The sequence below is a fragment of the Lycium barbarum genome, chromosome 4, assembly GCF_019175385.1.
Source record: "Lycium barbarum isolate Lr01 chromosome 4, ASM1917538v2, whole genome shotgun sequence".
Taxonomy (NCBI): Eukaryota; Viridiplantae; Streptophyta; class Magnoliopsida; order Solanales; family Solanaceae; genus Lycium; species Lycium barbarum.
This window is the reverse complement of record NC_083340.1, coordinates 136,758,864-136,784,972: the sequence shown is the minus strand read 5'-3', so window position 1 is coordinate 136,784,972 and position 26,109 is coordinate 136,758,864. Positions and strand designations below refer to the sequence as shown.

Genomic DNA, 26,109 nt, shown 5'->3' with positions numbered 1-26,109 from the left:
AAAACATCTAGATACAAAAGCGTTATATATATATAAAGAGGAAGACAAGAGTTATTAATTACAGTAAAATTGTTAACATCCCATGATGTTAGTTTCAATATTTGCTCGACACCTTAACAAAAAAACGTTGCTAACACTCGAGCTAGACTACGATAGCGAGTGCATAACATTCCTAGCAAAATAATGAGCTTGTGCATCTTCTAAACTTCCATCTTGTCTTGTCAAATTCAATCTTCAAAACCTGTAAGTACAAAATTTTGGAAAGACTTGAATAACTATTAGTAAGATAAGATATATAAATTCTACACTAGTAGTAGTTATACCGCTTACCCCAAAAGCAATCTAATAAATTCATTAGGTGTTATCCAGCAAAATCATCGAGGCTGCAAGAGTATAAGAAAAATTAATTAGAAAAGTTTCGGGATGCATTAACCAAGAATCAAAGTCTATTTTAAAACGCAACTAAAATAATAACTGTGAGAAGCATAATGGAAGTGTTTAAACTTAAGCCGTTGTTTCCCGTGGCAAAGTTAGAAATATAAAGAAAAAACCTTGACGGCTCCCATGGAGCTTTGAGCTCTTTTCGGCCTTTCATGGCCTCTTAGGCCACCGAGCGGCAATGGTATTATCCTATGCGTACATTGAAGTGGGATCCTTGGTTTAATCCTAAGGAAGAGACTACTATAACCATTGCATGGATCTCGTTTCCAACCCTAGCACCTAATTATTTTGGCCAATCTCAGCTCTTTCCTATGGCAGCAGTAATAGGGAAGCCTTTGAAGTTGGATATGGCTACTAAGAATAAGACAAGGCCAAGTTGTGCTAGAGTAGAGGTAGAAGTTGACTTGCTTGTTAATCATCCTAAAAGGGTACAAATTCAGGTTATTCCTAATACAACTGGTGCAATCAAGGCTAAATGGGCGAGAATACATTATGATTTCATGCCCAAGGATTGCAAGAATTGTTGTTTACAAAGGCATGATGAGGCAGGCTGCTGGAAAATTCATCCTGAATTGTTAAGGATTTGTACAAGTGGAAAGATGCCAAAGGAAAGAAGCAGGTGAAGAGCAATGGTGATGGACAAAAACAAGGTGCACAAACTGCAGATGCAGCACTTGTCTGAGGTGGTACAGGAAAGGAAGTGCAAGCAGTAGTTCCTAATGCTAATGATGTGCAAACTACTAATAAGTTTGCTGCTTTAGAGGAAGGGAATGAATATCATGTGGAGGAGGCAGGTACTTCAAAGCAACTTGTTGCAGTGAAGGAATCAGTGAAGACAAATGCAGATGTTGTGCAGAAGCAATTAGTTCAAGTACCTGATACTTCTGTGGCTCAAGTTCATAAAGATCCCAAGTCGACTAATAATAATACTAAGTCGACTACAGTTGATAAAAATCAAGCAGTTCATGGTGTGCAAGGCAATGTTGCACCACTGGTAAAGGATGTTTCTCCTGGTGTCACTGGTGGAAGTGGAGATCATATAGAGCTTGAGGGTGTTCTTGTGGTTGGTAATACTGCAGAAATTGGGGCTGCAGTTCCTATTGATGAGAACATTACTATGAAGCAGCTTAATGTGAATTTCATAAAATTTGGATAATTCAATTGCATTTTATTCTTTAGCTTCTCAACTGTTATCCCTATCTCTAGCTAGCAAGAGTTTGTATGAGTAGTGAACTTTGTCAATAAAGCTATAATAGCATAAATAGTGGTAGTTTTCTCTAGAAAGAATGGAGCCATGAGAAAGAACCTGTCACGGTGAGTGGCACACCACCGGATTTGCCCTGCAAATTCCCACAATTAAACAAGTCTTAAAATAGACAAATGCAATCTTGAATAGCACAGCAATCGGCTCATAATCTGCTACACTCACCATTCAAACTACATAATCAATAAAATGAAAAGTATTCTGCTATTTTAAATACAAAACAAACACCATTAAGGTTTTCCATTGTAAGCCACACAAAGAACCTTATATCATTTTCCTTTCATGTTTGAGCATAAAGTGGATAAATTTCTCATGAGAGAACTTCAGTGGCGACTGAGCTTTGCCATATTACAAGGAGCCAGAGTCATGTGTTCATAGAGCGGCTTTCATCACTAATGAAAATAGAAAATGCCAACTTGAATTGAGGAAGATCCATATAAACTTCATAGAGCTAAGAGATGAATATAATCAAAGGAAAAAGGTCAAATATATCCCTCTACTTTAGTTATTAGTCAAGTTTTCCCTCCGTTAGTGAAAGTGGTCAAATATACCCCTGCCTCTACAAAGTCAACACATTTACCCTATTTTGACGGATTCCCCCAGATCGGACCTAAATTATCCAATTTCAATCTAAATTACCCATTCAAACAGATCCCCATTAAAACCCGACCCGCGATCCACTAAATAAAAACCCAAATCTTGTCGTCTTATTCCTTCAACCATGGACAAAAATTAACAAAATTTTCTATTGTCAGGATGTTTATTTTCAGCAACCATCCTTCTCATTCTTCTAGGTACCCAATTGATGAAGTTTATCTGTTCTCTTATGACCAACTGAAGTTCACTGGTAGTGTAAGATTGTTACTTGAAGGACCTACTACAATCATGAACAAATAAACCACGCATAATAATACCAGAATAAAAGCACTGTATTTTCTGTAAGCACAAAATTACGATTTATTACTTCCCTTCTACTTTCAAGTAAAGTAAATCTTTTCCTTGTTTTCTCCTCCACTAAGTAGATATTTGAAAAAATGGCCACTCAAAACGAAGCTCGTTTGCAAAAATCAGAATTTAAACTTTGAAGCTTTAATGGAGCGTTAACTTCTGCCAATGGTGGTTTCAGTTCGGCGTTCTCGCTCAGACGAATGGAACCAGTATTTTCAAGCACAAATTCTAAATCACCAACAAACCACTACAACTCATTTCAATTAATATCGTCTTGCTGTTTGAATCAATCCTCAATAGCAATCTTAGAAATCCTATGAACTTCGGGTGTTTTTATGCTCAGAAAGATCAACAGCTTTTCAATTGGTACTCAATCTTTCATACCAGCTACTGAAATCAAAATTTTAGCTCTAATCTTTTTTTTCCTTTTCCCCCTTTGGCCGCCATTGAAGCTCCATCAATGGTGGTTTCAGTTCAAGGATCGAAGAAAGAAGACAACCAGACCTGCTCTAATCTCTAATTCATGTTTTTTCTCAATGAGGAAAGTGGTATCGTTAATATTGAGTATGGTGGTCGCAGAGTTAAGGAGAGAGAGGGTATATTGGATGATTGAAAGAGGCTCTGTTGATGGTGGCAATGCTGCAGATGAAGTTTTGGTCTGTGGGTTGCGGGTCAGGTTTAAATGAGAATCCATTTGAAATGGGTAATTTCGATTAAAATTGGGTAATTGAGGTCCGATTTGGGGGAATCCGTCAAAATAGGGGTAAATGTGTTAACTTTGTAGACGACAGGGGTATATTTGACCACTTTCACTAACAGAGGGCAAACTTGACTAATAAACTAAAGTAGATGGGTATTTTTGACCCTTTCCTATAATCAAAGTTCTAACATCCAAACATGAAACAACTTAAAAGTCTTCCAGGCAAAAAGAATAAGAAAATGAGAAGGTTCGAATCAAGAAAGATAAGTTGATGGAAAATTTTGAACTCACATTGTTGTATAGTGACTGTCATTACCCTTATTACTCTTAGGAAAAGCACTAGAAAAACAACAGAAAGACAAAAGATAAGCAAGATTAAAGATCTTCCAATGTTTCCATGAAAAACCATAGTATAGTTGTGTGAGTATACAAAAACACATCAGTCAAACCTTCAAAATGCATATCACGATTTCTCCATTTTGATAGAAATTCTTGACAAGAGTAACTAAAACAGCAGTATTTGCATAAGTTCAAGAATTTTCCCCTATGAATATACAAAAACACATGCACCAAATCATTTTGTTTAATTGATCTTCTAGTGACTACAATATACTTTCATCCAGGTTCAATCTCAAACACATAAAACACAGTCTTCATTTGCTTTGATTTTTATGTGATCGCTATACAATGAAAAATCTCAAGCATGTTATTTGGTCTTATGTGATCCTTAGAGACTTTGGGAATATAAAGGGAAATAAAGAAATGACAAAAAGAGTAGTTTTCAGTTGAATCAATTAGTACCACTATGCTCTCAATGATCCTACCAAGCTGGTAGAAAATTCAAGAAGTTAAAATTGAAGGTGATTACCACACAAGTGAATATTTGTACAAACAAAACTAATACAAGTCCCACACAAGTCCCAAAAGGTCAAATGAAGAAGCAAACTTAGGTATATCGATATGTGATTTACTACCAAAAGTGACATAAAAAGAATATAACATACAAATCTTAGCTAGTACCATCATGCTACACATCATTTTAAAATGTTTCTTGTCCATGTTCAACCTTACATTGATGTTATCCCTGATATCTTGGTAATGTCACTATCAGGTGATATACTTGGTGTGGTGTGGTCACAATAGTAATGAGAACAAAGTAAAATTTCACGTGTACCTGATGTTCTTTTCTTACTTGTTATATTTGCTTAAGCACTAGATGAACCATATGTTTTGATTGCAAAACTAAGACTAGTATTAGTTAGTAAAAACCCTTGATACACATTATTTCTTCTTACCATAGCTGGTATGAGTCTATTAAAGCTGTAAGGAGTCCAAAAGCACCAACATAACATCAATATTATTAGAGAACTGTAAATTATAGCACATTTTAAACTTTTTGAAGACCAAAAAAGTTAACCCATTCATCGAAGAATCTATTGATGTCACTAATACGAATACTTTGCATAATTGGAAATGCGTATTATAGAAACTAAGATATTGAAAGCCCAAAAAAAAAAGTAACACGAGTATTCTGTTTTCGACACTAAAAATCTGGACAAAGTACTAGTAAATTCTCAAAAGAGAAAAGAAGGGTTGATAATAACAAAAAGCTGAAGGTTCTTAGGAAACACATACACATTCAAAAAGATTAATGGGTCACCAAGGAAACCTGAAAATCGGCGAAGTAACGGTGTTCTCTGGGTCAAAATAGTCGATTTCCAGTCCTAATTTTCCCCAAACCTGTCAAAACTATCAAATGACTAAGAGAGACATGAAACGATGGAAGAAAAACACCAGTACAGTCTTGGACGGTTTTAATTTTGTATTTGGGAGAAACATTGAAGAATAATTGTTAGATTGAGGGGCTAGGGTTAAGGAATTTTTTTCAATGGAGAAAGAGAGATGAGCGGACTCTTTCTTTCGCAAAAGAGTTGTTATATTAGTGTTATATTTATTCTTGGTTATCTTTTTAGGACCAGATCTTAATTTATTTTGGGACGTAATTAAGATTCTTCCCTGAAAAATAGACAATTACGGGCCAGCACATAATCTCGTCTCTAAAGGTATACCTTCAAGGACTAGATTTTTATCTCGTCGCTACATAATGGTCACAGATAACCCTTTTTCCTGTAGTGAATTTCCAACAAACCATCTTCTTCCAATTTTACTTCTACTTCTCATTCAAATCACCAAATTAAGAAAACTCACAAATTTTGGACTGAAATTCGAATTGCAATTTCTTCATTGCAATTCGTGCAATTTCTTCAATTCTTCATTACTGTTTAGAAAAATAGAGACGATAACAGAGGCTTATCCCAATTTCAATAACATACCCACTTCCACTCTACCCACTTCCACTCTCCGCAAGCTTGCTGCTTCTTCGAAAACTTTCAATGTCATTTTTCAAATCTGATTCGAAAACTACCAGAAACGCATAATTCATTGTTGTTAAACGATGAAGAAATTGCACGAACTGCCCTTCAAATGGACTTATACAACAACAATGAAGAAATTGCACGAACTGCCCATCTTCATTTGCATTTTGTGTTCACATTAAATTAGATAAAGATATGTTTATTTATATTTACCCATTTATAGATGCAATATTACATTTGCTCTCTTCAATTTATCTAGAAAAAGAAAGGAGAAAAATGAAAAAAAAAAAAAAAAAAAAAAGAAGAAGAAGAAGAAGAAAGAAGATGAGGAAAAGCAACGTTTTGAAGGACAGATAAGAAGGAGAGGGAAGGGGTGGGGAGGTGGGGTAAAGGTTTAGGGGCCATGGGGCCCATTTTTATTATTTTTTATTATACAATATACACACATCAGTGGGCCCGCCTTATTTTTATGGAATTTACGCGCATGTTTTTTTTTTTTTTTGCCACATCAGCATTAGAGGTGGAAAATAATTGAAACGTAAGTTGTTAAGGGGGGTATATAAATATAACTTACGTTTAGTTGCTAAAGTGAGTTTTGCTACCAAGTTCAGGGATGAAAAGATGTCTTTTCTCATAAAACAAATTAGATGCATTCCTTATTCAGTTTTGGGCGATGACACTATAACAACTCCAAATTCACGATACAAACATTGATATATCTTATAATCTTAACTGAGAATAAAGGGAATAATCGAAGGATAACCAGAAGGAGATGAAAAAGCAGGACTCAGAGAAAGGAATGAGAGAATACAGATACTTCATAACTGTTTGCATAAACTGTTCTTCTAAGCCGTAGTCCTTTTAACCAGTTGTTAATTGGGTTTGGATTCCAAATAAACCTCTGTGAAGGCCTTCTGGTCCTATTGCTCCTTCATGGCCCAATACCAGCTTGTGTGACACCCTTGCACTCCTAGTACTGGGCTTGATTCATGGCAAACACTTTTATAAGATTCACTTTTTGTGGGAAAAAAAAAATGGAAAACGAGTTAAAAGGATGTGGCAGACTAATTTTATAAAGCGCTTAGTTCAATTATCTTGGAAAAAATCACATTTGTTTGTAAAATTTACAAATGAAAGTTAAACTAACTTTAAATAAATAAATAAAATCTTGAAATCAGTTGGTAGTTACCAAATTGTAAGGTTTGTAAGCATATTTACAAGCTGTAAATGTTAGTTTTAGTCAAATGCATGCCTAACTCATACTAAAAGAACTTTTAATATCTACATTTATTGATAGTTCAATTAGCTCTAAATCTGTTCTGCCAATGAATGACCTGGCTGAAATTTTCTAAAGCCCATCAAATTAAACCACGACCATATGATGTAAGACTATTTAAATGCATATCTTATCCCTTACACTAAACTTTGCTTCAACAAACAGTTGTATTTCCATGCCTCCTTCCCTATGTGACTCTGAAACGGAAATTTAAATTTGATTTTCAGAAAAATGTAGGTTAGCATTCTGTTAAACTCCAACATAATTGCCTAACTAAAGCTCTTTTATCTCTGCAAGCTATCGTAAAATTATATAAAGTATACTGGCCTCTTTTGCAGGTCAACTCAAGGCATATTCAAGTAAGCAACATCAAGCCTTAATAAATGACTTAAGGTGTTTCTTACGGATTAATTGGAAGGGATCAAAGTATGGGCTACGTGGTGTAAATATTTTCAAAAATAGACACAGAGCGTAAATATCCCATAAAGAAAAAAAGTCTTCAACCAGTATTTGGAGAGGTTGAACCACCACAGCAACTAAGCCACAATCCGGGATTGGCTTAACAAATCCTCTAATACGTTCCGCTTAGGGGTGGCAAACGAGCGGGTCGAGTTGGATATGGGCCGGATCGAAAATGGGTTGACAAAAAACGGATCAATTACCCGACCCGCCCATATTTAACACAGTTAAAAAATGAGTTACCTGACGGATAATATGGATATCCATCTTATCCATATTATCCAAAGCTACTTTAAAGATGTTGGCTTCATGTAGCCAATATGGAAAAAGATTAATTTACCATTTGTCCACAAATCTAATCCCTGGTACATAGTTGCGCCTCAACATTTGTGGGATGAATAAAACTTCGAAACTTTTCAATGAAACGACCTCCAAGAAAATCATTCTTGGAAACTACCCGCCCAACCCCACCTCCACCACCCACTCCCCAACCAAATCCCAACCCCACCCAACGACCACCCTCGAACGCACTTCATCTTCACCTACTTACCCCCACTCCACCCCATCCCACACCACCGCTCCACCCAACCCTCACCCACCCCCTCCCAAAGTGTCTATTTCATATACGACTACTTTGCAGTTTGAAGACAACCCCAAAAATTGACTATGTTTGTAAACTAGCCAACTTTTAAAAGTGACACAAAAATGGCTATTTTTGTAAATTGATCATTTTTGAAAAGTGACATAAAAATGGTTATTTTTGCAAAAATATATTTCTTGCAAAACGACCGAAAATGTAAATTTGCAAAAATAGCAACTTTGTTGTCATTTTTCAAAAAATGATCACTTTACAAAAGTAGCCATTTTTGTGTCACTTAAAAAAATGACCTCTTTAAAAAGTATCTACTTTCACAAAATGGTTATTTTCTAAAAGTGACTACTTTTGCAAAACGACTATTTTTAAAAAGTAGCTACTTTTCCCAAGTAATACTTTGAAAAAGCGGCTACTTTTGTAAAGTTACTACTTTCACAAAATGTCTAGTTTTGTAAAGTTGAGAGATAGGGGGTGGTGGTAGAGAGATGAGAGGTAGGGGTTGGGGGTAGGTGGTGATAGGGTTAGGGGTGGGGTAGGTGGTGATATGGGTAGGGGGTGGGGGTAGGTGGTTATAAGGGTGGGGAGGGAGATAGTGAAAGGTGGTGGGGGTAGGGGGTGAGGGGTGGGGATAGGAGGTAGTGGGGGTAGTAGGGTTGGTGGGGGTGGGGGTAGGAGGGGGTGGTTAAGTGGTGGGGTGGGGGTAGTGAGGGTGTAGGGGTGGTTAGGTGGTGGGGTGGGGTGGGGGTACGAGGGGGTGGTTAAGGAACTTATTTTTCTAGAGAAAATATTTTCCAAAACATTTTGACCAATAAAAAATGGGAAAATTGGAAAACATTTCGTCCATACCAAACACACTCTATATGTTGTGGGTTTTATCTATTTTACCCATTAATTTACCCATATTTTAAGTGGATAATATGGGTTGACTCATATTGAACCCATTTTAAATGGGTTGGGTCGGGCGGATAGCCATATTTTTTACCCATTTTGCCACCTCTAGTTCTGCTTCATCTAGACTAAAATAAAAATTAAGGGTTCTCCTAAGCTAGAGACTCTAAGGGCCCGTTTGGCCATGAAATTGTGAGCATGCACGCGAAAAAAGTAGTTTTTGTTTTCAAAGTGAAAAACGGTAATTAAAAATTGGAGTTGCGTTTGGGCATGAATATAAATTGGAGTTGTTTTTGGATTTTTATCAATGATTTGAAGTCAAAAAAGTGAAAACAACTTTTTGGTGTTTTTCAAATTCTGAAAAAAATTCGAAATTTCTACTTCAAGAAAAAATAAAAATTGTTCATGGCTAAACGGCCACTGAATCTCACAGTTTGTCCTTACAGTGCCATACAAATCTTTAACCAATACAATTTATCCGAAATTTTGAAAATAAATAAATAGATGGTTATGTCCACATGATGTAGTCTACCCAATAAATAAAATTTAGCATAAAACTGTCACGACCCAGCTAGGGGCCGCGATGGGTACCCGGGGCTAACCACCGAGCACCACTCGTTCTATGTCTCATCATACTCATTTCATGCTCTTTTATTACTTTTATACTCAAATCGTAGGAAATCATATTTCATATAAAACGTAAATACTTATATAGATATATGCCTCTTGGCCATCAAAATAACATTTATACTATATAGCATCTCGTGAGACCATCTAACCCACACTGCGTATCTGCGAGCCTCTACTAGAGTACTTGACATATGGACGGGACAAGACCCCGTCATGCCCAAAATATATATACACATATATATACACAAAAGTATAAACTCGATTAGCACCTCTGGAATAATGGAGTGCTCCTGAAATTCTGCTGATAGCTCCTATAAGTCTGCGCCGTCTCCCTGTCTACCTGTGGGCATGAACACAGCGTCCAAAGAAAACGGACGTCAATACGAATATTGTACTGAGTATGTAAGGCATAACAATGAAAATACGTCAATGAGATGAATGAAGCATCAATACGGAGCAACTATATATGACTGTAACTTATAGAAGAAATAGCACATGCTGACTTACTCATAATCATCATCATCATCTCATGTATGCAATAATGTATAAGCTGCCCGTCCATATAGGTACGGTGTGATAATGTATAAGCTGCCCGTCCTTATCGGATCGGTGTGATAATCATAGCCTGCGTCCAGGCCTCCCGCGTCCGGGGTATAAGCTGCCCACTATAGTGGTGTGTATGTCTGCCCGTCCATATAGGAGCGGTGTAATAACATCATCATAATATGCTCATCATAATACATGCATAAGAACTCAAGGACAACTATACTTTGTCGGGGTGACGTAGGGTCGTGATCCCCCGACTTCATTATGGACATCTATACGTATCCTGCCTCACCATGAAGGAAGTAGTGTATAAGGTGAGTGTATGCCATAACAGACATCTGTAACTTAATAGTGTTCTGCCTCACCTTGAAGGGACAATACATAAGGTGAGTGTATACAATACATGACATACTTAACTTAACGGTATTCTGCTTCACCTCGGAGGAAACAAGGTATGAGGTGAGTGTATACAACATACGATATCATTAGCGTTATAGGAATGTAATAACATGAACTCTAGAGTCTTTAGACTCAAGCTTATCATCATTGGACTCATAACATATCTCTTGTCTCATATAGCTATTCATGATCATAGATTCTTGATTTTTTCGGGATATATATAGAGAATTCATGTAGAGAAAGGAGAATCATACCATCGGATTCATGCCATAGAAAGAAAGGACTAGCCTCACATATCTTTTACGTTTACTATTCTTATAGCTTGCTTGCTTCCCCTATGATGCACTTATGTATACCTTCAAGAGAATTCATGCTGTCGTTAGCTAAGCAATTATAAGAACGGACTACTATTTTTAGGGAAAATTGGGCAGCATTTCCTTTGTTTCTACTACTTTTCCCATATTCTATTTCAGCTCCCAAACATTCGCAACCATAATCATAATATAGAAACCAACAATCATCATTTATATACATTTAGCAAAATCCACGAATTTCTCCACATTTAGTGGTTTTAGCTTATCATCACATTTTTCTCATACATCACACTTATTTCATGGTATAAACATCATTTATAGCATACTCATGATCACAACATATCAACGTTCATGGTTTCATTCAACTACCATTCAATAGTGACACTACTCATCCTTCCAAAACTCATTTTCCATGTTTTTCTACAATCCAAGCATCTTAGCTTTACAATACCTTAAATAGCACAATAAAACCATGAAGCATACCTTAGATGATGGTGGAACAAGCTTAGAGTTGAATCCTCCCTTTATCACCAAAACCCTTCTTCACCTTCCTTAGGATTTTCTTGAAGAAGATGAATCCTACTTGAGTTTCACACACTTGGGTTCATGAATTTGATGTTGTTAATCTTGGTTCCCTTTGATTTTTCTTGTGGATGAAGTGTTGAGAGGGTTCTAGAGGGTTTTCGGACCAAAAATGGTGAAAAAATGGGTTAAAAACGAAGTTGGGTCTATATATAATTGTCCAGAAGATTCTGGAATGACACAACATGCGGCACTCTATGCGAGTCGCATGTCGAACATGCGAGTCGCATGTTGTGTCGCAAATCATGCCAGCTGACCAACTCTCACTGGCACGCTTTGCGGTTGCATCTGCGAGTCGCATGTTGAACATGCGAGTTGCATGTTGCGCCGCAAAGTGTGCCAGAACGTGATATTCTGCCCCCGAACTGTCTGTCGTAAAATGGCCATAACTTTTGATCCCGATATGCTGTGAGGGACCACCACCTATGGTTAGAAAGATCTTTCAATTGTCTACAACTTTCATCCTGTGGTGGTTTTCCAAAATTCCAACTTTATAATAGCGTGTTTGCCCCTCCAACCTAGATCATTACGAAGATGTTTCCTTAACTCGCCCTCTGGATGGCCTATGCTCATGTTTGGCTTATGGGTTCTTCTTGAAACTTACTTGGCACTTCATTACCAATATAAGGGACATTATAACTCTTCTCCAAAATGTCGTTAAGCCATCATTAATTCGATACTCGAAATTCTTTCCCGATACACAACATATACCTTGCTTTCCTTAACAACTTTCGTCTCCTACCTCCAATGTCTTTGAAATCTCATTTAGAATCATTAAATATTATTTCTTACTTATCAAAACATCATATGCATCATGCCCTTGGGCAGTCAATTCACTGTGCATGAACGAAAAAATTTCCGAGGTGTAACAAAAACTTACTTCAATTAGTGTATAGTTACAGTAAAATGAAGAGTTAGCCCCTGTTTGGATGGTGGTTTCCCGTGGTTCATTAATGTATGGTTTTCTATGAAACCATGTTTGTTTCCATTGTTCTTAAAATTATGTGGTATAGTGTTGTAAACCCGTGATTCATTCCAAGGTTAATAACCATGAAAAGTCTCAATTTTCGTAACCACGGATTTGGTGGTTTTTCCGTGGTTACATATTTCATTTCTCCATTATACCCCACTCCACTCCCACCCTACCACTGACCCCCACCCTCCACCATCCATCCCACCCCATCCCTGCCCCACCTTCCACCATCCATCCCACACCACCCCCACCGTACCACTCACCCCCACCCCACCCCTGCCCTACCACCCACTCCCACCCCTAACTACCCCATTCCTCTGCCACCCACCCCAACCACCCCCTCACCACCGCCCAACCCCACCCCACAACAACTCACCCCCACCTTACCACCCACTACCCCCACCCTTATCCTACAACCACCCACTTCACACCACCCACCCCTCCACCACCCCTCACCACCACCCAACCCCACCCCCACCCTCATCCCACAACCACCACCCAACCCCACCCCCACCCTCATCCCACAACCACCCACCTCACACCACCCATCCCTCCACCACCCCCACCCACTACCTACTTATTTTTTAAAGTTCCTATTTTATTCTTTACCTGAGTTTTATTAATATATATAAACAAGTTTCTAATTAAGAGTTAAGGGTATTTTAGTAAACTTATAAGTTATTATACAGTACCATATAGTCAAACCAAACAATACAAATGTTATTAAACCACAACAGACGATACAGTCTATCCAAACATGGTGTTCATTAATACAGTACAATACAATACAACACCATACTGTACCATACCATACTGTACATTAATGAACCACGGGAAACCACCATCCAAACAGGGGGTTAGTAAGTGCGTTCAATTAATGCAAGAGTTACTGCATCAAGGTAAGCAACAATCATCTAGCAGCGTCTCGAACAGGCTGTTTGGAATTGAAGATAATCAGAACTCCATGTTTGAGTTCTTTGTATGAAACCAGAAAGAAGAGAAGAAGGTGATTGAGAAGAAGAAGAACAGCTTAGTGATGAAGAAGAGAATCAGATGACTTTCATTGATAAACGTGTAAGTTTACAATGCTATGTATCTTTTATATTTACATGTGTATATCAGTAGAATTAGTTGACTAACTACTTCACTAACTACCTTTCACAAATACAGTTATAACTAACATTTTACAGAATGCTATACTAAGCTCATTAACAGCTCATCTAACCAGTTGTGTTAAGCAATAATAATCCCTCAGATTAGGTCAATCAAGGGTTGATCACTGCACTTGATCAAGGGAAGTTGGTGCAACAGGCAAGTGAAAACCAACCTGGAGCATGTGTGTTTACCAAAGAACAATATGACCAGATTCTTCAGATGCTGAATAAGAGCGCAGCTAGTGTCAATGCTACAGGGTCTAAGAGTCAAGCGGATAACACAGCTGGTAAGGATACAGGTATAAGTAATGCTTTTCTAGCTAAACTAGTGCAACGGATTATTGACACTGGTGCCACCAATCATATGGTGTCCAATATAGATATGCTAGATAAATCAACTGTCATTAAGAGTAAGAATCCAAAGCCTATTTATCTACCAAATGGTGACATTTCTATGGTCACATACACTAGTTCAAGCTCTATATCACCTAGAAATACCTTAGAAAATGTGTTCTTATTGCCATAGTTTAAGTATAACTTAATGTCTGTTTCTAAGGCTACAAGAGAGTTAAAATGTGCGGCCTTGTTTTATCCTGATTTTTGTATATTTCAGGATCTGTCCCACGGGAAGGTGAAGGAGATTGGTAGACAAAAGGATGGGCTATATCTACTTAATCAATCACCTGGGGATCATACTCATGGTGTAACTCTAGCAGCTAAAACCAGTCAAGAATTTAATCAATCAGAGATCAACCTATGACATATGAGATTTGGACATGTGCCTTCATCTGTTCTATCCAAATTACTACCTAGTTCAAAAGACAATATTTCTGAAATACTCAATAAGTGTACTGTGTGTCCATGTGTTAAACAGACTAGAATTCCTTTTCCTGCAAGTAGCATTAACATAAATGAATGATTGAACGTGTAAGTTTACAATGCTATGTATCTTCTATATATACATATGTATATCAGTAGAATTAGTTGACTAGCTACTTCACTAACTACCTTTCACAAATACAGTTATAACTAACATGTAACAGACTGCTATGCTAAGCTCATCTGACCAGCTGTATTAACTGATTGTATTCCTTTCTTCAACAGGAATCACGTAAACTTACAACGACGGTAGGTACCAAACATTCAAGGAGAAAATTTCAAGGCGTTCTGTGGAAGACGCTATGCGGCAAGTGTACGGGATTTTCTGATACATATCGAAGAAAATACCAACAGATAGAATTCGGTATACATTCTAGAGAGAGGACGGGAATATAAGGTTGTGTAACCTGAATTCCTTCGACCAGGTCCGACAGGCGACAGAATGTCTATCAAAATGCTATCTGTTGAATTTTCTTCTATATATATCGAGAAATCAGATACATTTGCCTCGTTGTAGCGTTTCTACATACCGACTTGAAATTTTCTTGAATGCTTGATGCATTCTAATCATTTTACTGTAACCTGGATTGTTCGAAAAATCCCTTTGTGGAGCATTGAACTGAAGCTTCAAATTGTAAAGCACACTAAGAGACCCTAAGATTTCTAGAAGCTTCGAGAAGATCGTGGAGTGAACAATGGTGGGAAAAAAAGTGACAGAGGAGCGTGAGTACTGTGGGGGAAAGACGGGAGAAAAGAGAGTTCTTAGAATTTGTATGGAAACTAGGAGGTGGGCATTTGGATACAAGGATTGTAAAATTTGAAAAAAGGTACTCCCTTTTATACTATTTTTACTTGTCCATTACATGTGCTATAATAAAAAAGTACATGTGTATTTTTAATTGTTCACTGTATTAAAAATATATTTTTACTTTTATTTGTCACTTTTAGTATATCAAGAGATTTTTTTTTTTCATATTTACTCTTAGCATTAATTACTTATTCCTCAAATTATTTCTCAAGATCTAAGACTATATAAACATCAATTAATATGAGTATTGTGGTAAAAATATTCATATGAATTAGTAGTATTGTTTCTTGAAGCATGTGTATAAAGTCAAACTGGATGAGTAAAAGTGAACGGAAGGAATAGTTTAGTTTAGCAAACCAAGATAGAATTTGGGATGATTTTACCTCACGTTTGGTTGGGGAAAAATTCCCAGATAATTACTCCTGGGATTAGTTATCTGGAATTGTAGTGTTATTTTTATCCCACATTGATAGTGAATAATAATTTCGGAATAACTAATCCCGAGATAACTTGTTCCCCAACCAAACGAGTCCTGTTTTTATGGAAAGAAGAATCTTTTTCCTTTAGTAAATCGGAATCCATCTTTTTGTTGATATTTACTTGATTCAAATTATATGCTTGTTTAATTTAAATTTCCTTTAAATAAATTCAATACAGAAGCACGCCTGGCAAGAGTTATTGCTTCTTCACGTGACTCTGTTGTAAGGAGTGATCATATGTTTGAATTCAAACAAAAAGTTTTTCTGATGACTGATGAAAGAGAACTTATTGCTCAAAAAAGGTCAATAATGAAAGATGAAATTTTGTGTAAGTCTGAAATTTTGGGGCTAGAGTTATTGGTCTTTATTCTTTTTTTGCTTAGGCTATTAAATTGTTTCCTATTTAGTGTAACCCAAAATGAAGATATGAATCTGTGCAACTACCATAAAGATTTATCCTTTCTTTTAAACATAGTTGAAAAGTAATAAAGCAAGTCAGACTCTAGAGCACATCTGAACGTATGTTATTGTAGCACAGGTCACTTTTCTTTGTCTAAGCAGACAAACTATATATGCCCAATGCCTTTTTTTTTTTTTTAAGAATAAAAAAAAAAAAAAAACAATTGAATTTCTTCTATAGCAAAGTGCCAAATTTTCTTTTCTTTTTGTTAGAGAACTTGTAAAATTTATTAGGGGAAGTGCACGGATAGTCGATTTCAGGACTCCAATTAAATTATATTCGGAGTTCTTAATTTGTTCAAGCTTATATGCTTTAAATTAACTTCAGACACACGATATCTGAAGTTCAAACCTTCGCGCCTGAGTTTAGCTTGTCAAAGTTCAACTTCGGACACTTTAAAAGTAAATAAATTTCAGGCATTTTTACATGAACTTAAAGCACGTATATATGAAGTTTAGTCAATTTTTGCTTGAAGTTCAATTATAATTTTTGGCTTGAAGTTCAACCATTTTTACATGAATTTAGAGCACGTATGCGTGAAGTTCAACCATTTTTTACTTGAAATTCAATTATTTTTTACCTGAAGTTTAATCATTTTTGCATGAACTTAAGACAGATATGCCTTGCTTCACATGCAAATTCTGGAGTGGACAACATGGAAGATATAGGGGAAACTAGTTTCGGAAAAGGGTCAAAATTACCCCTGAACTTTGGGAAATAGTTCATCTATACCCTTCGTTATACCTTAGGGCCAATTATACCCTTATCGTTATACTATGGGGTCAATTATACCTTTATGTCTAACAGCTGCCACGTGGCATCATCCCAGTCCTTCAAAATTATTTTTCCCACAAATAATTTTTTACCTACTAAAATAACCCAACCCGACCCGAATTTTTTTTTCTAGCCAAGGGGTAATGGGTTTGGCTGGAAAAAAAAAATTCGGGTCAGGTTGGGTTATTTTAGTGGTTAAAAAATTATTTGAGGGGAAAATAATTTTGAAGGGCTGGGATGATGCCACGTGGCAGCTGTTAGACATAAGGGTATAATTGACCCCATAGTATAACGGTAAGGGTATAATTGCCCTAAAGTATAACGAAAGCTATGGATGAACTCTTTATTTTGGCCTATCTAAACAATGATATTTTAGAGGTAGTATCCTTAAGATATACCTCACGCACCAATAACTCAAATTAGAGGATGTATCGTTAAGATCATCCTCACCCACTGTACTGTTCAATTATTTTATAAAATCCTTCGTTTCAGCAAAAAAAAAAATAAAAAAAAATGACACATATGCCTGAAGTTAGTCATTTTTTTCTGAACAAGTTTTTGCCCCGGAATGACTTGCTTTTCGAATTTCAACAATTTAGCACATGATTTAATACCTAAATCTACTATAAATGATCTCAAATTTGAAATATAAGTTTCAAATATCATAAAAGCAAATCTCAATCATCAATTTGTCAAAATAATAATAAATCTAATGGAAAAGGAAAATAATGCCCCTCAACCATGACAAATAGAAGTATAGAACAACTTTGTCCTCCGTTTGGATTTGGTCCTAGATTTGCCCTTATCATTGTGGAATGACTCAAATTTGCCCCTTCACTATGGAAAATAGAACAAATTTACTCTCTGTTTGAATTTGGTCCCAAGTATACCTTTTTTAAAAATAAAATAAAAAAACGCCGTCTGTGGGGATCGTAGCCACAACCACGTGGTTAAAAGCCCCAAATATACCCTTATCATTAAAGAACTTGCTCAAATTTATCTCTCAAGACTAACAAAATTCACTTTTCCAAGCAACCCTATAGTTTCTGGTCAAAGGTTTATTTGACTTCTATTTTCTAAAACGACGAGAGGTAGAGCTAAAAAAATATATAGAAACTTTTTTTCTTTAAAAATACACATCAAAAGGATGAGAGAAATTTTTCCCGAACATTTCTTTTTGGCTCAACGTATGACTAATAAAGTCTCTTTCGGCTTCTTGAAGATCAATACTTTTTTGTCTACGTAATTGTGATCCTATTCATAACTATAGTTCAACAAAAATAAAATTAATCTTTTTTTTTTTTTTTGGCATGACAATAATCATAATTTTTTCATAAAGATTAAATCGTTTTGTCAACTATATATAATAACTCCTCCCAATTTCTTCAATTATTTCTCACATATTTGAGAATTTTGATTCGGTATTGAGTGCTTGAAGATTATTTATTTTTCCATAGAAGATATTTGATTTTCTCGAATTTGTGTTCGGTTCAATTGTTGTTTAACTTCAAGAGAGTAATTTCTTTCTAATGGGGGAAAGACATCTAGATGTAACCCAACTCTTTTAACCATCTTGGGTCAGCTAATTTCCTTGACAAAAATTTTTATAAGAAAAATTTAGTGTTAAGATTAATATCTTTCAATGGCATTCCATTTCAATAATAAAATATGTTTTAAATGAGTAAAAATAAGTTATTGAAGGTCCGTTAATTTTGACGGACAAATTTAAGCAAGTTCTTCATTGATAAGGACATATTTGGGATCATATCTAAGGGAAAATTTCAGCTATTCAACAACTATAAATAGGCGTTTGGCCATGAAAATTCAGTTTTTTTTCACTTTATTTGGAATTTTGTCTGTTTGGCCTAGCGGCTAAAAACTGCTTATTTTGAAAAGTGTTTTTCAAAAAAGTACTTTTTATGAGAAGTAGTTTGTGTTTGGCTAATTCATTTGAAAAATATTTTTGACTGCTTTTAATAAGAAAATTGGGTTTGGCTAATCTTCTTAAACATTGCTTTTGAGTGTCAAATTAAGAAAAAGGGCAAGTATCAATAAACATTTACTATCAAAATTATTTTACAGATAGAAATTATTTTAAATAGCTATTATGAGAGACATTTATTAAATTTACTTTTACCTAATTAAAATTTAAAAGTACATATTAAACTTTTTAATTAATATGATACAAAAATAAATAAAAAACATATTAAATATTGATATTATATCAACACGGTCATTTAAATATACTAAAAAAACTACAAAAAAAAAAAAATTCAAAATCAATCCACAAATTAAAATTCAACGCAAAAATAAGTAGAATCCTTCATACATCACGAAGATTCTCAATGATTTTATCCCTAATGGATTAATGAGGGATATACTTGGTAAATATGTATTTGTGGTAGGGATATTTTTGTCTTGAAGAAAATTAATTTCTGCTTCTGCTTTTTTCAAAATGCAAAAATTTTCTGTTTCTCCTCAACCGCAGAAAAACTGCTTCTGCTTCTACTTAAAGCAGTTACTAATTGGCCAAACACTTCAAGTATCCAAAAAAGTGCCTTTTTCTCAAAAAAAGTGTTTTTGGCCCCAAAACTGCTAGGCCAAACAGGCTCTGAAGTTGGAGTTGTGTTTGATTATAGTTTTTGAAAAAAATATTCGGTTGTTTGAATGTATTAAAAGTGAAAACAAAGTTTTAGGTGTTTTTCAAATTCCAAATACAATTTCAAGTTGTATTTAAAATTTTCATGGCCAAACACTCATTTCCAAATAAAGTGAAATAATTTTCCAAAAAAAGTGAAAAATTATCATGGCCAAACGGGAGTTAGGATCGAATTCAAATGGAGGGCAAAGTTATCCTATTTGTCATAGTGGAGGGGTATTTTGACCCTTCGTGGTTTGCCAGTGTTCAAGTTTTACAACAATAACCATCTTATTTAGACTCTCTTATCATATTTGAAATTCAAGAATCACACCTGCAAAACATTATACTTCAATTGCTAGGGATACAAAAATGCTATTGTACAAGAAGGAGCAGGAGTAGGAGGCCGCGTATTGTTATTTGATATTTGCCTAAGCATACGTTGAATAAATTTTAAAAGTTATTGCTCAAATGACAACGACCAAATAAGGCATTCCATGAAAATATTTTACGGACTTATTTCGACAAGAATGATTTTAAAGTTGATTTTTTTTGCGCCGATTCCCTTCAAACGCGCTGGTCTTTAATTTTGACCCTCAATTGCTAGTCTTTAATTTTTGTTCTTCGCTTAAAAAAGTAGCAAAAAATAATTCGAGCTTCTGGGTTCGAATCCGGACTCAATTAAAAAAAAATCACGAGGCAAGATTTCGCCAAAGTTAAGCCTCATAAGGCCTAACTTAGTTATGATGTAGTTCCAAGTTAGGCCTTATAAGGAAGTTATGCCGGAGAAGGGGTAAAGTTATGGCTTAAAGCATAACTAGAAACTATGCCTTACGATTTATTTTTTTTACTCTGCTGAGATTCTACAGAAATTAGGCCTTAAGGCCTAATTTTTTCCCGAATAGGCTTAATTTGCTATGAAATTCTGTCTTGCGAAATTTTATATTTTATACTCTGTTGAGATTTGAACTCAGAGTCTCAGAATATTTTCGACAACTTAAAATGTCAAAGGATATAAATTAAAGACCAGCAATTTGAGGGACCAAAATTAAGGACCACCCCCGAATAAGATCATTTGTGCGAATGACCCATTTATGAGCCCAACTAGGCCCAACAGCTCATTTGTTGGATATACAACAAAGGACTGAAATGTAAGAAAACAGACAGCAAACTCGAAAAGAGGATAATTCATAATCCAATAAATATAAAATAGAAACCAATTGAAAAATCTGAAAGGCTAATATCCAAACGTGTGGCTCTACTGGGCACTGCCTTATCTGGTAATTGAGTGACTCTGATCATCTTCTCCTAATCTATTATTTCTACAATACAAAGAATAACATCATCCACTTCCTCTATACTCTCAAAAACAGCAACATGGCTTCTTCTACTCTTTCTCCTGTATCTCCTTCTCAGGTAATTAAACTGAAACCATCTTAATGCACAACCGTGGGAAGAGCTAGTGTACTTCGTCGAAAACTCATATTGTATTAAAATTATTGTTTATGTATATATCGTACATGTTGAATTTTTCTTGACTTCTTCGTATGTTTGCTTCTTTATATTTTAAATATACTTCGTGAAATTCTGCTTTAATCACCACAATCTGCTTTAATTAACTTGGGAAATTACATTGTACGCAGAATGTTAAAATTATTTTTTATGTATATAGTGTTGATGTTGAGTCACCTTGACTTCTTCCTATTATATTTCTTTATATATTGAATTCCCTTAGTGAAACTCTGGCACTGCCACTATAATCCCAACAATCGGCTTTAATTGAACTTGCAAAATTACACTGTACACAGAATGACAAAATTATTTCTTATGTATAAATAGTAGATGTTAAATCATTTAACTTCTTCGTATGTTTCTTCTTTACATATTAAATACCTTTAGTGAAAAATTTGGCTCTGCCACTGTAATCACAACAATCTACTTTAATTGGACTTGCAAAATTACACTGTATATAGAATGTCAAAATTACTTTTTATGCATATACACTAGATGTTGAATCCCTTAACTTCTTCGTATATTTACTTCTTTATATTTTGAATACTCTTCGTGAATATTCTGGCTCCGAATCACAACAATCTGTTTTAATTGAACATGCAAAATTACAGTGTACACAAAATATCAAAATTATCTTTTATGTACAAATATAGTAGATGTTGAATTCCCTAAACTTCTTCGTATCTTTACTTTGTTATACTATTTTGAATTCCTTTAGTGGAAATACTGGCTCTGTCACTGTAGTAGTTTTTCACGTTTTACTTAATTTTCAGCTATGCTCGAGCAAGAGCGGGTTGTCATCGGTTTCACAAGCATTGCTTGTGAAGCCCATGAAGGTTAATGGCCTTGGATTGGGAAAGGATAAGAGGATGAAAGTGAAATGCATGGCTACTAGCATTCCTGCAGATAATGTGCCAGACATGGAAAAGAGGAAGCTCATGAATTTGCTTCTATTGGGTGCTCTTGCTCTTCCCACTGGAGGCATGCTTGTACCTTATGCTACTTTCTTTGCACCACCTGGGTTAGTTCTTCTTCCTTTGGTCACAAATTAGACCCCTGTTGTTTTGCATTGAGTTCAACTCCTATGCATTGAAAGTGTAGTTTTTATATTATCAGCTCAGTTAATAAGGTACTAACCTTATATATATATATATATACACGGTTTTTTGATGATGATGATGTCTAGATCAACTTGCGTAACTCAATTATTTCATCAGGTGTTTGCTATTTTCTATCAGAGAAATTAAAGGATAACTCTGCCCACTAGAGCTTAGGCAGATCAAAAGAAATAACATAGTAACTAATAATTCTAAGAAGAAAGATTGGAATATTAATCTCATCAGCATCATGAATCTCATATAAAATCCTATCAATCGAAGCAGTTTTCAAAAATATAAAACGACTTACTAGGATTGAGTTTTATATTAGGGGGTCTAGCTAGGAGCTTTGTTACTTCCCGATCCAATTTATTCTGCCTTTTCCTTGAGATTGGTTTTTGTCAGTACATCGTTTTCTGTTTAACTCCTGCTTTATGGCTTGATAGTGTAAAACTATATTCAATTTATTCTGCCTTCTCCTTGCAATTGGTTTTTGTTAGTACATTGTTATTCTATCTTAATTGGTTTTTGTTAGTACATTGTTCTTCTATCTAACTCCTTTTTTGTGGCTTGATAGTGTAAAATTTATACCTATTAGATAAGGTTTTTCAAATTGTGGCATTTTTATGTGGCTTTGAAATTTCATGGGGATGTAAGAGGAGGACAACTAGTGTAAACTTTTACGAAGTTAACTGAATGCCAGAGGGCTGCTTTTTCTTCTGATCAAGCTTTTGAATTGTTAATTCATCAGACTGATACTCCAGTTTCTAGGTTCAAGTTCCGTCACATTTGTAACTCTTTTGCCATCTCTGCATATTTGAGCAACTGGTGTAAAAGTTTTACCCTTAGCGGTCGTTTGGTAAGCGGGCTAAATTATCCCGGGATAAAATACAAGGATTATTTTATTCCATTTGGGAGGTGGGATAAAATAATCTCAAGGTTAATGGGATAAGGTGGGATATGTCATCTGTCAGTTTAAGCTTCATTTTATGCTTTGTTTGGTGGAAGGTATAAATTTATCTACCTTCTACCAAACATGATATAAAATTAATCCCAAAGTTAGTGCTGCGATATCCACCTTATACTGTGTACCAAACGACCCCTTAAAGTTGTAATTTAACAATGTTTTCTAGTCAAAAACACACCTCAAGTATCACCTTTTTTTTTTAGTTTTCTACCTGAATTATCAGTTATGGGAGTTTCCTACCTAAACTATTACCAACTATCAGTTGGTCACCTTTCCTACCTAAACTATCACCAACTAGTTTGCAAAACACATCTTAACTATTAGTTATTCACTTTTAATGAGTTGTGTTTTGCAAAATTAGTTGGTGACAGTTCAAGTAGGAAAAGTGAACAACTAATAGTTGAGGTGTGTTTTGCAAACCAATTGGTGATAGTTTAGGTAGGAAACTCTCATACCTGATAGTTCAGGTAGGAAATTCAAAAAAAGGTGATACTTGACTTGAGGTGTGTTTTTGACCCTTAACTCTTTTCTTTTTCTGGAAGAAATTAGACGCCTTCTTAATTGAATTGGACAGGATTGCAGTACCAATTAACTTCAATTTTCTAACATTCAGCATGGTAAATTTCTGAAAACTATCCGTTAAGAAGGATCAACTACGTTGGCTGTAATTTTGATGTTGTCATTCATTTTTATTGGAAGAGAAAAAGACATATATGTTGTATTGACTATTAAGGAGTCTCAGTTGTAGACCATAAGTTAATTTTATTCAGTTAGTAGTGTTTTTTATTATATTTTATACTCTGGAAGATATTCCAATACGTTAAAAAATAAAACTTTCCTGAAATGATAAGCCTGAAAACTTGATATTCGTTCATCTTAACAAGATCTAAGGAGAGAAAAGGCTGTTATATGCATGAATTATTGGTATGCAATGCTTTTGTATCACTAGACGGACTTGATCTCATATTGTCCGCGTTACTAACTATTACTCATGATTTGTCGTTCCATTTGGAATTGATCCAACAGCTCCGGAGGTGGTAGTGGTGGTACCGTTGCCAAGGATGCGTTAGGTAATGATGTCGTTGCAACTGAATGGCTCAAAACTCATGCCCCTGGAACCCGAACCCTCACACAAGGATTAAAGGTACTCATACCTTCTCTTTTAATATAGGAATTTCTTTGTAATTCAGTGTTGCTTAATGATCTTAATAAATCCGTGGCGCATTTAAACAATTCTTCCAACATGTATGTTATTTTGAGTTTTCCATGTCGTGATACTGTTGCAATGAAATTCTAGGGAGATCCTACTTACCTTGTCGTGGAGAACGATGGAACACTCGCGACCTATGGAATCAATGCCGTGTGCACCCACCTTGGTTGTGTTGTGCCGTGGAATACTGCTGAGAACAAGTTCATTTGCCCCTGCCATGGATCCCAATACAACAGCCAAGGAAGAGTTGTTAGAGGACCTGCTCCTTTGGTAAGTCATAAACTCCTTTTTCCATGCTGTAGTAGCTATCTTTATATCTTTCTTATCAATGAGCCTTCAGACTTTGAAGAAAATTCAGGGCGGATTCGGTCGGTCCTACTGAATCCATTGTTTTTTTGCTCGAACTATGTATAAATATGAAAAACAGAATATAAAATGGTATACATACACTAAGATCATACTTCTAAACTTAACTGATTCTGGATTCGGAGTTTGCCTCACAACCAGGCTAGAGGCAACATCAACCCGTAATAATAGCAGAAAATCCTAAATTTGAATGTGACACTTGCTATCATCAATTGCCCCCCCCCCCCCCCCCCCCCCCCAAACACACACACACACACACAAAAAAAAAAAAAAAAAAAAAAACCGACCCCAACAACGGAATCAAGATTTGAAGCTTATGAGTTCGGGATTCTAGTTCTTTTAGATTAGTTGGTTCTAAATTACTAATTTGTACATATTTACTAACTTTAATGGGTTGTCGATATATTCAACCTTTTTTTCTTTTTCTACTTTCTACCCGTCAAAAGGTAGGGGTAAGGTCTGCGTACACTCTACCCTCCGCAGACCTCACCTGGTGGGATTATGGAATTATATTAGGTATGTTGTTGTTGTTGTGGTCCCTCATAATGAAAAACAGTTACTATGACTAGTAACATCTTGTTTTTCTGGTTGGCACAGTCCTTGGCATTGGCTCATGCAGACATTGATGATGGGAAGGTGGTGTTTGTTCCATGGGTTGAAACAGACTTCAGAACTGGTGATGCTCCATGGTGGGCTTAGAAATACCATATAGCTTTATAATTATAGTATATATATTCTCTTGTATCATTGTTACATAGAGCTTATTCCCTCTATCATCAAACAAAAAAAAAAATGTAACTATTGAAACACAATCCTTGCAGTCCCAAAATAACATTTTTTGTTTGGGGTACAGCTATATATATATATATATTTTTATTTTTTTTGTATTTATCACTTTATTTACATCACTCCATTTCATTAAGGTCTTTAAAAGATGTTTTTGAATGTGATCCTAAAAACAAAAGTCGACCACTTGTTTATCAGTGTTAATGTTCAAAATCATATTTTCATTTATTAAGTGTTAATAAGTGTGTAGATTATAGACAATTGATGGATTTCATAATCAATCTTCTGATATGTTTCTTTCCTAAAATGTGTTGTGGTTCTCAAAGGTTTCCCTTGTTAGTTTAAGGGATAACACGTGAACATACCCTCAAACTTGGCATAGACAAGTATACTCATCAATTTTGGGTGTGCACAAGTAGGCACCTCAATTTGTCTCAATTTTGTCAGTTGAACACTTCAATTTACAAAATGATCATCTAGACACCTTCAAACTTCATGTGCCACATCAACATAGGTGTTTACGTGTTCAACTTTATACAAGTTGAGGTGTCTACTTGTGCACACCCAATGTTGGAGGGCATACATGCTA

The 26,109-nt window shown here is 35.5% G+C and overlaps 1 protein-coding gene and 1 long non-coding RNA gene across 3 annotated transcripts; one reads left to right on the top strand and one right to left on the bottom strand.

The window, feature by feature from the left end:
• Positions 1-8: 8 nt before the first annotated feature.
• Positions 9-5,415, bottom strand: LOC132636617 (uncharacterized). 2 transcript variants are annotated; one of them, XR_009581344.1, is made up of 5 exons: positions 4,989-5,415; positions 3,645-3,692; positions 1,748-1,781; positions 331-383; positions 9-241 (listed from the first exon to the last, which is right to left on the bottom strand). It is a non-coding gene; the product is annotated as an uncharacterized LOC132636617 (long non-coding RNA). The 2 variants fall into 2 exon arrangements; XR_009581343.1 differs by having other exon boundaries at positions 5,023-5,412.
• Positions 5,416-20,837: 15,422 nt separating this feature from the next.
• LOC132636616 (cytochrome b6-f complex iron-sulfur subunit, chloroplastic) lies at positions 20,838-25,621 on the top strand. The gene is made up of 5 exons (XM_060353575.1): positions 20,838-20,998; positions 21,868-22,115; positions 24,185-24,302; positions 24,456-24,638; positions 25,332-25,621. The coding sequence occupies exons 1-5, from the start codon at positions 20,960-20,962 to the stop codon at positions 25,431-25,433; spliced, it is 690 nt and encodes a 229-aa protein (XP_060209558.1). The 5' UTR covers positions 20,838-20,959; the 3' UTR covers positions 25,434-25,621.
• Positions 25,622-26,109: the final 488 nt, after the last annotated feature.